Source organism: Prionailurus bengalensis, chromosome A1 (assembly GCF_016509475.1).
Source record: "Prionailurus bengalensis isolate Pbe53 chromosome A1, Fcat_Pben_1.1_paternal_pri, whole genome shotgun sequence".
Taxonomy (NCBI): Eukaryota; Metazoa; Chordata; class Mammalia; order Carnivora; family Felidae; genus Prionailurus; species Prionailurus bengalensis.
In genome coordinates, this window is record NC_057343.1 from 158100921 (window position 1) to 158114405 (window position 13485).

Sequence of the window (13485 nt, forward strand, 5' to 3'; positions counted from 1 at the left end):
ATTTTCGTGCCCACCTCTATCACCATTATCACATTCTTTCATTTCCTCACTGAAAGCCATTTTTATTATTCTGTTGTGGATTCTTCAGTATGCCTTTATGCAGATACAAACAAATGCAAATATATTCCTATTTTCTCCTTTTTACAAATAAGGTAGCATATTACACACACACACACACACACACACACACACACACACTAATATGTACCTTTTTTTTTTTTTAACTAAACAAAGACATCCTGGAGATCAGTGATACTAATGCATGGAAAGCTTCCTCATTCTTTTTTTTACAACTGCATATTCTCCTCCATGTTCATAGCTCACTCATTTAACCAATCTCTCACAGACGGACATTTGGACATTTTTAGTATTTTTCTCTTTCAAACAATGCTGCAAGGTGTAACTTGCACCTATATCATTGTGTGTATGTCCATAGGTATGTTTGTAGGATCAATTACCAGAAGTGTGATTGCTGGGTCAAAATACATGTTTGTTATTTTGAGGTATCTTGCTGTCTGTAGGGTTTTGATCATATTACATAGCCATCGGCGATATGTAAAATGTAAAAATGACATTTTACATATTGCCTCACCAATGGTGTTGACTTTTGAATTTTGCCACTCTTATAGGAAAAAGAAAGCTAAAATCTCTGTGTTTCACTTAGCCTTTCCTTTCTGTTTTTTTAATTTTTTTTATTTATTTATTTATTTATTTATTTATTTATTTTTGAGCAGAAGATGGAGGGAGAGAGCAGATCCTCAGTAGGATCCGAGCTGTCAGTGCAGAGGTCAACATGGGGCTCAAACTGATAAACAACCATGAGATTATTACCTTAGCTGAAATCAAGAATCGGATACTTAACCAACTGAGCCACACAGGCACCCCTTCACTTAGCCTTTCTCATTGTGAATGAGGTTCACATCTTCAAGAGCTATTTTCATTTCTTTTCCAGCAAGTTATCTGTTCATCTCTTTTATCCATTTCCTTATTGATCTGTTTTTCTTTTTCTTCTCAATTTTTAGGAGCTCTTTATATGTTCTTTTGACTTTTGTCATGCTTATGTTCTATATTTTTAGCTAAGTTTATCAGCTTTTTTTTTTTTTGTAGCTTCTTTTAAGTCACACTTAAAAAGAAATTCCCTAGGGGTGCTGGGTGGCTAAGTTGATTTTGGCTCAAGTCATGATCTCAGTCATGAGATTGAGCCCCATGTTGGGCTACATACTAACAGCATGGAGATGCTTGGGATTCTCTCCCTCTCTCTCTGCCTTTCTCCCACTTGCAGTGTCTGTCTCCCCCTCTCAAAATAATTACTCATGTTTTCTTCTAGCACTTCCATGGCTTTACTGTTTATATTTAGATTCTTGATCCATTTGGAGTTTTTCTAATATAGAATGTGCCTTAATTATTATTTTAATCACTGAGACCTTATAGTACTTTTAGTATCTGGTACAGCAAGTGCCTTTCATTGCTTTCTTTTCTCCCTTTCCCTGGTGATAATTGTTTGTTTTTGCATATGATTTTAAAATCAGTCTGTCTATTCCCAGCAAATAATAACTCATTTTTAATTTTTATTGAAATCACATTAAATCATAAATTAACTTTTGAATTTACTGAATCATAATGCTGAGTATTTTATCCAAGAACATAGTGTGCTTCCTATTTGTCAGGTTTGCTTTTCTATCCTTCAAGAATAGTTTGAAATTTTCCTCATGTTCACATCATCTTCAATATATTTTGGGGTTTTGTTATCTTTTTTTTTTTTTTAGTTTATTGTAGTGGGGTCTCATTATATCTTCTGATGAGTTGTTAGTTGTATATAATGAAAGCTATATTAACTTCATCTTCTATTAGTGAATTCTCCTCTTGATTATAGAAATTTTCCAGTTTGTTGTTGTTTTTCCAGGCACACAATCATATGATTTTTAAATAATAATTTTACTCATTTTTTTTTTCACTTTCATACACACAATTTCTCTCCCTGCTATAATTGCCTTAATAACTCCAGTATGGTATTAAATAGTAGTGTGGGAATAGTGGTCATCCTGCTCTTGTTCCTGACGTTAATGGAAATTCCCCCAGGGTTTCCCTTATGGTGAGGGAAGTTAGTTTCCTCAGTGAACATGTTTGATGCACTATTCCTATTATATTGAGTTTTTGTTTGTAATCCAGAATGATTACGAATTTGTCAAATGCCTTTCAACATTATTTGTGGAGATAATCATGTGAGTTTTCTCCTCAACTATGCTGGCATAATTATTTGTATTAATATATTTCTTATTAAACGATTCTTGTTTTAAAAATAAATTGTGCTTGATTATGTGTTTTTAAAATTGTGCTGATACTGTTTGCTGATATTTTATTTAAGAAGTTTGCATCAATATTTATAAACAAGATTAGTCTTTTTGTGCAACCTTTTTCAGATTTTAGAATTGATGTTTTGCTCACTTCATGAAAATAATTTGGAAGTTTCCCTTCTTTTTCTATGCTCTGAAACAGTTTTAAAAACATTGCAATGACTTATTCTTTAAAGATTCAGTAGTTCGCCTCTGAAGCCATTTAGACCTAACGATTTAGTGGAAAGAAGAGTTCTTTGATATCTTTGCTCAGTTTTTTCCATGGAAAATCTTTTCAAGGGTCAGCTTTAGTAAATTACTTCTGCTTGGAAAAAAGTACCTTTTTCATCCAGATTTTGAAATTAATTTGCATAAAATTGTGCAAAATACTATGAAGATTATTTTCATTCCTTCTGCTTTTATATTTTCCCCCTCACCATTTTATTTGTGCTTTTTTGACCCTTTGATTAGTTAGGCTATTTGTGCTTTAATAATTATATTGATTCCTCTCCATTGAGCCACTCTTTTTATGTATTTTTAAGTTCTTCTATTTTGTTCTCCATGTGTTCTCAGCAATTCAAGTTTTTGTCTTTTTTTCCCCTTTTCCTGTGATTTGTTTTGCTGTTAATTTTCTAACTTTTTGAACCAAACATATTTGTAATCTTTTGCTGACAGAAGCATTTTTGACTATGAATTTTCCCTGAGCATTTATTTGCTTCCCTGTATCCCCTAGGGTTGATATAGTGTTCTCATGGTTTCCTAGAAATTCTGCAGTTGTATATTGTATTTTTCCCTTTGATTGAACAGATTAAGAGGGGTTGTTGTTTTTCCTGAGTTAAGGATTTTTTGTTATCCTAGTATTCATTTTTAGTTTTATCTCCCTGTAATTGAAATTTTTATGTATATACCAGTTTCAGTTTTTGGAATACTTTGAGGGATTTATTTTGGCATCTGGATAGAAAAATTTTCTACACGTTCTAAAATAATATATTCTGTATTTTTAGGGCACAAAGTTCAGTCGCTATCTAAAACATTGCTTATTGTTTAGGTCTATTGTATCCTTACATATTTTTTTGGTTTTTTCTTCTGTCTTGGATTGAGAAAAGTGAATTAAAATCTATAATTATTTGGCTTCCATTTCGTCTATCACTTCAGCTTTGTGAATATTCTCACTACATTATTTGGATCGTATTTATAACTACTCTATCTTTCCTTATTCTTAATTTTAGTATTTATTTGTTTTCTTTACGTTTAGACCAAGAAAAATGTTGTCTACTACCTTTTCAAAGAAACAACCCTGGGATTTACCTATCAATCCTATAATTTTTTTACTTCTCAATTTTTTTAATGTTTGTATATTAGTTTGCTATTGCTGCCATAACAAATGACCACACACTCAGTAGTTTATAGCAACATAAATATATTATCTCATAGTTGCTGCAAGTCAAAAGCCTGGTGGGCTAGAGTAAATCCCCTGCATAGGGTCTCACAAGACAGAAATCAAGATATCAGCAGGGCTATGTTTCTTTGAGGTAGCTCTGGGAATTAGTTCTCTTCCAGACTCATTCAAGTTTTGGCCAAATTCAGTTTCTTGAAGTTGTGTGACTGAGGTTCTTGCTGGAGTTGGAGACATGTTCCCCCAGCTGCCAGCCTTCTTTCTCATGTTTTCCATGTGGCCTCTCTCCAGGAACAGGCCAAGTCCTTGTCATGCTTCAAATCTCTCTGACTCTGGCTGGAGAAAGTTCTCTGCTTTTAAAGGCTCATGTGATTTAATTGGACCCACTTGGATAAGACAGGATAATCTCTCTATTTCAAGGTCTGTAACCTCAATTACAGCTACAAATGCCATTGGCCATCTAACATATCATATACACAGGTTCTAGGAATTAGAGAATGGACATCTTAAAGGAGCCAGTCCACCTATCACAATTTGTCAGTTTCTTCATTCTGCTTTCCCTTGGTTAGGTTTGTTATTCTTTTTAATGGTTGGTTTACATAGCTTTATTCTCTTTAGGTGTTGGTTTACATAGCTTATTCTGACTTTTATGTAATTATGGAAACATTTAATGCCACAAATTTACCACTGATTATAGATGTGGCTGTGTCCTGTTGATATATAATGTCTTATTATCCTTTCCTAAGTAAATTGTAATTGCAGAGTTGAGTTATTCTTTGACACTTGTGTTAGTCCTTTGAGAAGCATATGCCATAAAAGAGCTGATGAGCAAGAGATTTACTAAGGAAAAAAAAAAACCAACTGTGAAGGAAAATGGGGAGAGAGCTGGAAGAGATGGAAAGAGCCATCAGACTACAAAATAGTTCTGACTCCAGTGAAAAAGAGAGAAGGTCTTAGACAGCCATTCTACTAATAGTTTCATTAAGTTCTTTGAACCAAAGTCCCTCATCATAGGAATACTATTCAGACACTCACTGGAAGCAGCCAATGGGAAGTATGATATCCACACATGGTAATATGTATGAAACATAGCAGTCGGGCCCTTGGCCAGTTATGCTCCTCCTAGTAGGGGATCTGAGAGGCACATTTCCATGTGAAACACTGGAATTAAACAATAGAATTAAAAGAGGTTTGTTTTTTTTTTAATACAAATTGTCAGATTTTTGTTTCTTTATACTTTTCTTATTAATTTCTACTTTCTGGGCAGTATAGAGTCATGATCTGTACTTCTCCTACTTTGTGGAATAACGTGAGTTCTTTATAGTCACATATCTACTTAGTTGTTGCAAAGGCTGACTGGGCACTGGGAAAGAATGAGTGTTTCTTGCTGTTTGCAAGTTGGATTGCTTGGTATATAAATTGACTAAATAAGCTATACTTTTCATATTTTCCTATATCCTTATTTATATTTTACTTATTTGGCCTTTGTTGGTGACAGAGAAATCATTTAAAATCATTAATATATCATCTCCATTTATCCTTGTAATTCTATAGCTGTTACTTTTTAGTCAATATATAATGTAAATAAAGGTTCAAACTTCTTCACTGTGCAGTCTACTCTTCATCTGTAAAAATGACCACCTTTGTCTCATTTAACATATTTTGCCTCAAATAACATTTTATCTAACAATATTGTTCTGCTAGCTTTCCTTTTTAAGACTCTTTTACATTTATTTATTTATTCATTTATTTTGAAAGAGAGAGTGAAAGAGAGAGCAAAGGAGGGGCAGAGAGGGAGGGAGGGAATGAGAGGGAGAGAGGTGGGGGGGGGGGGGGGGGGGAGAGTCCCAAGCAGATTCCATGCTGACAGCACAGACATGGGGCTTGAACTCAAAATGTGAGATCGTGACCTGAGCCAAAATCAAGAATCAGATGCTTAACCAACTGAGCCACCCAGGCGCCCTGGCTTTCTTTTCCTTTGCTTTTGCCAGTGATATATTTGCCTGATATTTTATTGTTAAGAATTCTGCCTTTAAGTATACCTCCTATAAGGAGCCTGTTTTAAGTGAAACTCCTATAAATAGCCATTCATGTGCTATTGGTTGCCCACCAAACATTTATCTATTCAAACCCTTCTGTTATTCATCTCTTTCTTTTCTAAGAGAACTTAGATTTTGGTGGGTTCGGGGATTGACTCAATGGGTAATAGGCATTAAAGAGGGCACTTGTTGGGATGAGCATCGGGTGTTATATCTAACTGATGAATCACTACATTCTACTCCTGAAACCAGTACTACACTGTATGTGAAGTAACTTGAATTTAAATTAAAAAAACAAAAACAAAAAAACAAAACTTAGATTTTGTTAACTGCCCATTTTCCTCCATGCGACTGTTTCAGGAGCTGAATTCTGTTTGGCCAAAGCCCATCAGGTAGTTTCATTCCCCTGGACGGTGATTAGTTTATGTGTGATTATGTGCTACAATTCTGTGTCTATTTTCCAAACCAGTCCTTTTACCTAAAGGAACTTCCTCAATGTTTCTGGATGTGTAGAAGGCCCTCTTATCCTAACTTCCAGACCTGGAACTTGTTGTTTCCTATCTTTCTATGCTCTAAAGTCATTTCATCTAAGGAAATTCCTAAGGCCTAATCTTAGGCCACTCATGTGTTTTCCTCAGAGCCCAATTAATTGTACATTTAAACATGTATTCAATAAGTATTTGGTGGATATTTATCATTGGTCAACTGATGTGCACTAAGGTTGTAGTGATGATAGAGGATACATACCGGCTTACACAGTGATTGGGGGAAAAGTAAAGAAGCAATAAAATTAAACAATTGATAAACCAATATCAATAGCAGGCTTTTGTTATATCATTAGGTAGCCTATTATCAAGATGAATATTATAGACAGCAGAATGGAACACTTCCCTATAAATCTTTCCTTGAAGATAGTTCTGTAACTATTGAATCATTCCTTTAGAAAAGATCATTTTCAAATGAAAATATGCTTTAATTTAGGCTCAAGTCTGTTTCTTGGCTCTTTTAGGAATAAAGTATAATTAATTTAAGTGCTAGTGATTTTGTTCACACACACACAAGCTCCCTTTTGTACTTTCATTAGGTAATGCAGCTCTTAGGAAAGATTGAGGCTTCCGGTTCTGAACAAACCTCAAATTTAAAGATGGTCCAGGGGGATTATCGCCATGAAATGAACCTTTTGGAGTTCAAGTAAGTGAATGGAAGATTTTTAATTCTGTTAAGTACATTCCAAAAGGTTTTGCCTAATGAAAGCATTGGCTTTAAATGAAAATCTATCCCAGGAATTTGAAACTGGCCAAGACATAAAGCAACAAACTGTTAGAGAGAATACTCTACACTAAAGTAATTCATACAATATTCATAATAAAGGAAATATGAGGGGAGGTGGGTGGGAGGATATGTGAAAGAGGTGACGGGGATTAAGAAGGGCACTTGTAATGAGCACTGGGCATTATATGTAAGCCTTGAATCACTAATTTGTACACCTGAAACTAATTACACTGTATGTTAGCTAATTGGAACTTAAATAAAAAATTTTTAAAGAATGGATATTGTAATTCTCTTTGTTTATGTATTGCAACTGAATTGATATACATCCTGACCTTTTCCAAAGAGTAATTTGAACTTATCATCAACTATATGTCTCAATGTAACACACTTCATTGAATATACATCAATTCCCCAAGACTACCAAATAATTATTAAAACAACTTTGATTTACAAGCTTTCTTTTTAAAATTTCTTCTAAGATTCTCTACCTTCTTTACATTATCCTTTTTTTAAGACCGGTCTCTGTCCTATCTTCACTGAGTTCTCCCCTACGCACAGTAAAAGAGACAAGACTCCACAAACATTCAAATTATTGTCCTCCTTATTCCCCAATCCTCCTTTCTTGTATAAAAGACCACCATTTCCTGGAATCCTGGCACAGGCAAAGGAAAATTCTAGTCTCTTGGATGATACTACCTTACTGCCTCTTCTCTCCTTGTTCTTTTTCCTCTTGGATTTTCCACTTGGGTTTAGTTACTTGGTCAAATCCAGTGTTCTGAATATACTCTGCTTGCTCCATTTTCCCCCATCCTTACAGTATTTCATCAAATCTAATTTTTAAGATACCTCCTGATTTCAGAGATGTTAAATTGGGAAATACGTGTGTCCTAGACACTGATGAAAAACTATACTCATCTCTAAAATTCAAAGAAGTAAATGTCTTGTGTAAAGAGAATATAGCCACTTACTTCATACAATAAAAAAGCATGTCTAGGTACTTAAATTCCAGTACAATGAGGATGCCCAGTAAATATCTGTGTGGTGCTTGGTCTAATCCCATTAGCTTAGAATTAAATAAAGTGTCCAAAGTAGAAGAGTAAACTGTTTCTAGAGGTACACTTTAAGAAATGATTTTCCTGGGGGAGAAAAGGGACTTATAATCTGGAATGGAATACTGGCTTAAATGGATGAAGTACGTTAACAAATAGAAAATCAGGGCACCTAAGTGGCTCAGTTGGTTAAGCGTCCAACTTTGGCTCAGGTCATGATCTCACGGATTCGTGAGTTCGAGCCCCGCGTGGGGCTCTATGCTGACAGCTCAGAGTCTGAAGCTTGCTTCAGATTCTGTGTCTCCCTCTCTTTCTGCCCTCCCCCACTTGCACCCTCTCTCTCTCTCTCTTTCTGTCTCAAGAATAAACATTAAAAATAAATTTAGAAAAAGGGGCGCCTGGGTGGCTCAGTTGGTTAAGCCTCCAACTCTTGGTTTCAGCTCAGGTCACGATCTCGTGGTTCATGAGTCTGAGCTCTGCATCGGGCTCTGCAGTTACAGCTCAGAGCCTGCTTGGGATTCTCTCTCTCTCTCCCTCTCTCTCTGCCCCCCCTTGTTCACGCTCTCTCTCGCTCAAAATAAATAAACTTAAAAAAAATTTTTTTAATAAAATAAAAAGTAACAAAATAAAACAAAGATGAAAAAAAGTTCTCCATCTCAGCTTCCTTAAAGTAACCAATGCTAACACCAGAGATATGTCCTCCAACACTGTCCTCCTTGTTAATATAAATATCTAACAGAAAAAGGATGTTTATATATATTTTATGTATCATACACTATTTGTATAGAAAGAACATGGCTTTTTAAAATACACCCTATACACATTACTCAATAATTTGCTTTTTTATAGTGCATTGTAATCATCTCTCTAGATCTAACATTAGTTTAATAGTTGTGTAATATTTTAACTTACAGAGGTGCTATAGCTAATTCAATCACTTATTATATTGATTCTTTCCAGTTTACAGCTACCCCAAACAAACCCCAAAATTATTGTGTGTATATATCTTTAAATATCCTTAAATTTAGATGTTTTTTTTTTTTTAATTTTTTTTTTCAACGTTTATTTATTTTTGGGACAGAGAGAGACAGAGCATGAACGGGGGAGGGGCAGAGAGAGAGGGAGACACAGAATCGGAAACAGGCTCCAGGCTCTGAGCCATCAGCTCAGAGCCCGACGCGGGGCTCGAACTCACGGACCGCGAGATCGTGACCTGGCTGAAATCGGACGCTTAACCGACTGCGCCACCCAGGCGCCCCTAAATTTAGATGTTTTTATTTCTACCGGCAAGATTCCTAGGTCAAAGAGTTCATTTATTAATTTTTATAAATTTATTATTATTATTATTTTTTTAATGTAGCAACGCACACTCCCACCAGCAATATATGAGAAGGCTTTCTCTACATTCTTATCAACACTGGATGTTCTTTTTAATATGTGCCAATTCAAGGATGAAGATTGAATGTTTTGTTTCTATTTGCTTTCCCTTCACCATTTGAATTTCCTTTTCTGTGAATTACCCATCCTTATCATTTGTCAAAGTTTATATCATGACTTTCCTCATATTCTTATCAATTTGTAGGATTCCTTCACATTAGAGATATTAACCCTTTGACTGAGATATTTATTACAAATATATTTTCTTCAAAGAGAAAGTAAGGCAAGTAGGGCTCTCTTTTTTTTCTTTTCCATTCAGAGCATTTCTCCAATTAAAGTAGATGGGGTATAGTATTTGCTTTTCCTTTTTTAAGAAACTACTGTCTCTGAGAAAAGGGACTTTAAAAAAATTTAATAGCATTCAAAAATGCATTTAATTGGACAGTTTTACCATTTAGAAACTTTAACAATTTCAAGTTTAATGGCCAATTAAATTTATGTTTTATATACAACTTAAAAGCCCCAATACTGTCTGTGGTTTTCTAGTGAATTCCTAGGACTTTGGCATTCAACCCTAGACCTAACAAAGGAGATGTACAGGCTCTTCATCTGAACACCAATATGGAGACTCCTTTTCCCAGAAAGGTCTTAATCACATGTTCAGCTAAATAACTTCCTAAGCTAACAACTTAGTGCTTATAGAGCAAGAGTCTTAGTCATCATAAAATATGGCTGTCTTTTTAGGAAGGGTTGAGCAGGGGAAGTACCTATTAGTCACTCCCTAGATAGTTCTTGCTGCTGACAATGTTTAATTGATAGTGATTTATTAGAAAAGAAAAAGTATATGGTCAATGAAGCAAATGCATAGACTCAAATCTTCTCATACAGCTTTGAAAATGCTACCACAGTATTATGTTACAAACTATTCAAGTCGAGGATATGTCTCATCCATCTTCGTATTCTCAGCACCCAGCACATTCAGATGCAAATAGCCAATGAATATTTTGAAAATCAATAATGTGTAAGTTGTGTTTTGGAATACTCAAAGACAACATCATAACCATATACAGTTGGGGGGAAATATACAAATAAGTGAAAAGCTAAACACGAAGTAAAAGTTAAGACAGTGTTAGAGGAAATAGATCAGTAGACAGAAATAAGAAATGTACTAATTGTTATTTCTGAATGTCTACCAATCCCTAAGTGACCAAGATATTCAGGTGTGTCCATCTCTGCAGTGTAAGTCTTCTCCCCATTTTAATGATGAGGAAACACAATCATAGAAATTAAATACTTTGCCCAAAGTCACATCGCTAGAAAATATCTGACTCCAAACCTCAGGTTGTTTTGTCAATCTATGACACATCCATCTCACAACTCCAGCCATTAGTAAGCTAATTGTACTACAGAAATTTAGGGAATGGGAAGATCACATCTGCTTGAAACTATGAAGGTAAGAAGCTATGAAGGTATTGGGATTTAAGCTCAAGTACAATATGGAACAACAAGCAAAAAGCTTCCTATCAGAATGGAGTTGGAGTTGCTCTTTACTTGCATCATTAGGACATAAAGAAGAAGTTGAAGTAGATAGGCACAAACTTACTAGAAATAATTTTCTTAGAATTAATTTCTTTCTTCTGACATGAAATTTAAAATCTTAGGTTCAGTCTCCAAAACTGACTTGGTTAAAGCCACTATCTGAATTCTTGAGAGCCTATTAAGAGTAACATTTTTCAAGAAATCAAACTTTTCATGTCTTCTGGAAAAGTTCAATTGATTATTAAATGCAAGCCAATGAGTTTGAGACTTAAGAGAACTGGTTAAAAAAAAAAAAAAAGCCCCAGATTGGAGCTATGTCCTCATTTACGTATGTCAACCATAACCACAGCGGTCACTAGGATGACTGTTGCAAGCCCTACACTCTGTCCTCACCATTCATGTTCATCACAGCCATCTGCTGTGTCTATGACTCCCCATTAAATTTTATTTTATGCTTTTGTGACTTTCTCCCTTATAATTGCCCTTGGTGTGTATATTAAGTTGATTCCACCAATATAAAAAAAATTTTTTTAACTGTATCCCACATTATTCTAGTAAGATCTGTGGCCATAATTTAAAAGTCTGACTTTTGTGTTTTTTGAAAAAGAAATCAGCTATCTATGCTACCTACTTACTTATCTACCTACCTATCTGTATCTAACTACATATTTTTAAAATATTCATTTTTGAGAGAGAGAGAGAAAGTGTGCAAGTGGGGGAGGGGCAGAGACGGAGACAGAATCTGAAGCAGGCTCCAAGCTGTCAGCACAGAGCCTAATGTGGGGCTGGGACCCACGAACTGTGAGATCATGAGCTGAGTCGAAGTTGGATGCTTAACTGACTGAGCCACCCAGGCACCCTATATCTATCTACATCTGATAGAAATACTACCATAATTATTGGAATAGAGGATTTGGGAACTAAAATGTGAATGTCATATTTCATCCTGTTGAAATTTTAATTATAAATACTGTAATTCACAGAAAAGTCATTCTTTCATGGAAAGCCATGCCCATTATGTTAGGAGAAAGTCTAAGTAAAGGAGACGTATATAAACCTTTATTTTAGCTTATCCTTTTTTATCTTTCAAGGAGAATGCTTTTTAAAAAATGCTTTCATATTTTCATAAACTACCAGTTCTGACTTTTTCATGGTAACCAGTAAAGTCAGTCTCTAATTGCAGGCAAAACCTTATAATAAAATGATCACAGGTAATAACTCATTCTTTATGACTATTTTAATTTCAGAATTCTAATTACTGATATGCACTTCTGGAGATATTACTTGGTCACATTTAATGGTTCCCTGGTTTTCAGAGGGATGTTAATATCACATCAGTAGTAAATGTTCTTATTTACATGCACAGTAAAAGTGCACACTGAAGGCTGGATTTCCAATTGCAAAGTTACCTCTTGATTATCTGGGGATTTACTGTCCCTCTTAACAATCACTATTAATTAATATTTCCACCACAGATAGGAAAGAAAGATGAAAATTGAAGATTAGATATCTAAATATCTAAGCAAATGTACAATTTGTTATTTGTGAACAGCTCTAGTAAAGGGTATTAAATGAGAAACAATGAATCATTTATTCAACAACTATTCATCGAGCGCTTTCTAAATTCCAGCCACTGTTCACAGCCATGAACAAAGCAAATTCCTTGTTTTTATGGAGCTTAGATTCTAGTGAAGTAGACAGCACACAAATTGTATATATCACATGATGATCAGCATTTTGGAAAAAATAAAGTAGGGTAAAGGAATAAGGGAGGGTCAGATGGGGAAAAAGAATTTTTTTTTTAAGTGTGGTTTTAAAAAAGTCCTGGGGCGCCTGGGCGGCTCAGTCAGTTAAACATCAGACTCTTGATTTCTGCTCAGGTCACGATTTCACAGTCGTGAGATCAAGCCCTGAGTCGGGCTCCTTGCTGGGTATGAAGCCTGCTTAAGAGTCTCCCTTTGCCCCTCCCCCACTTGTGTGCTTGCATGCTCTCAAATACAAATAAAAACAAACCAACAAACACAGTCCTATGTTAAGGAGGAAAATGGTGCTTGAAAAGATATCTGAATGAAATGAGGGCAGGAGCCACTGGGTATTCTAAGGAAGAGTGTTCCAGACATAGAAAACAGTTGGCTAAAATGAGGCTGTCCATGTGTCAGTTGGGAACTTATTTGAGATCCATCAGTTGTTAGTAGCACAGGTGTTTGGAAATCATGATTAGATTAGCAGGAACTGTGGCCGATAGTATCTTCTCAATGTGGAAATACTCACCTGAATCAAGATACACTTTCTATGTGAAAAGTATCTCTCTCCGTATCAAAACATGTGATAATTCAAAGCGATGAAGATTAGAATTCAGGTATTATACCACAGCTAATACAGCTACTGGAAAATTAACTTTTCCCATTCCTTGATTTCATCATCCAAATTCTGGTTTCTCAACGTGGGCACTATTGGGTAATTCTTTTCTGTGAGGCTGT

General features: G+C 35.2%; 1 protein-coding gene across 2 annotated transcripts in view; it reads left to right on the top strand.

Annotated features, from left to right (window-relative positions):
* Positions 1–13485, top strand: part of FAM81B (family with sequence similarity 81 member B) — a 55044-nt gene that overhangs the window by 35024 nt on the left and 6535 nt on the right. For both annotated transcript variants that reach the window (XM_043593834.1, XM_043593840.1), the window contains one exon: positions 6853–6959. In XM_043593834.1, the coding sequence (XP_043449769.1) occupies positions 6853–6959 (107 nt within the window). The remainder of the gene's footprint in view (positions 1–6852; positions 6960–13485) is intronic.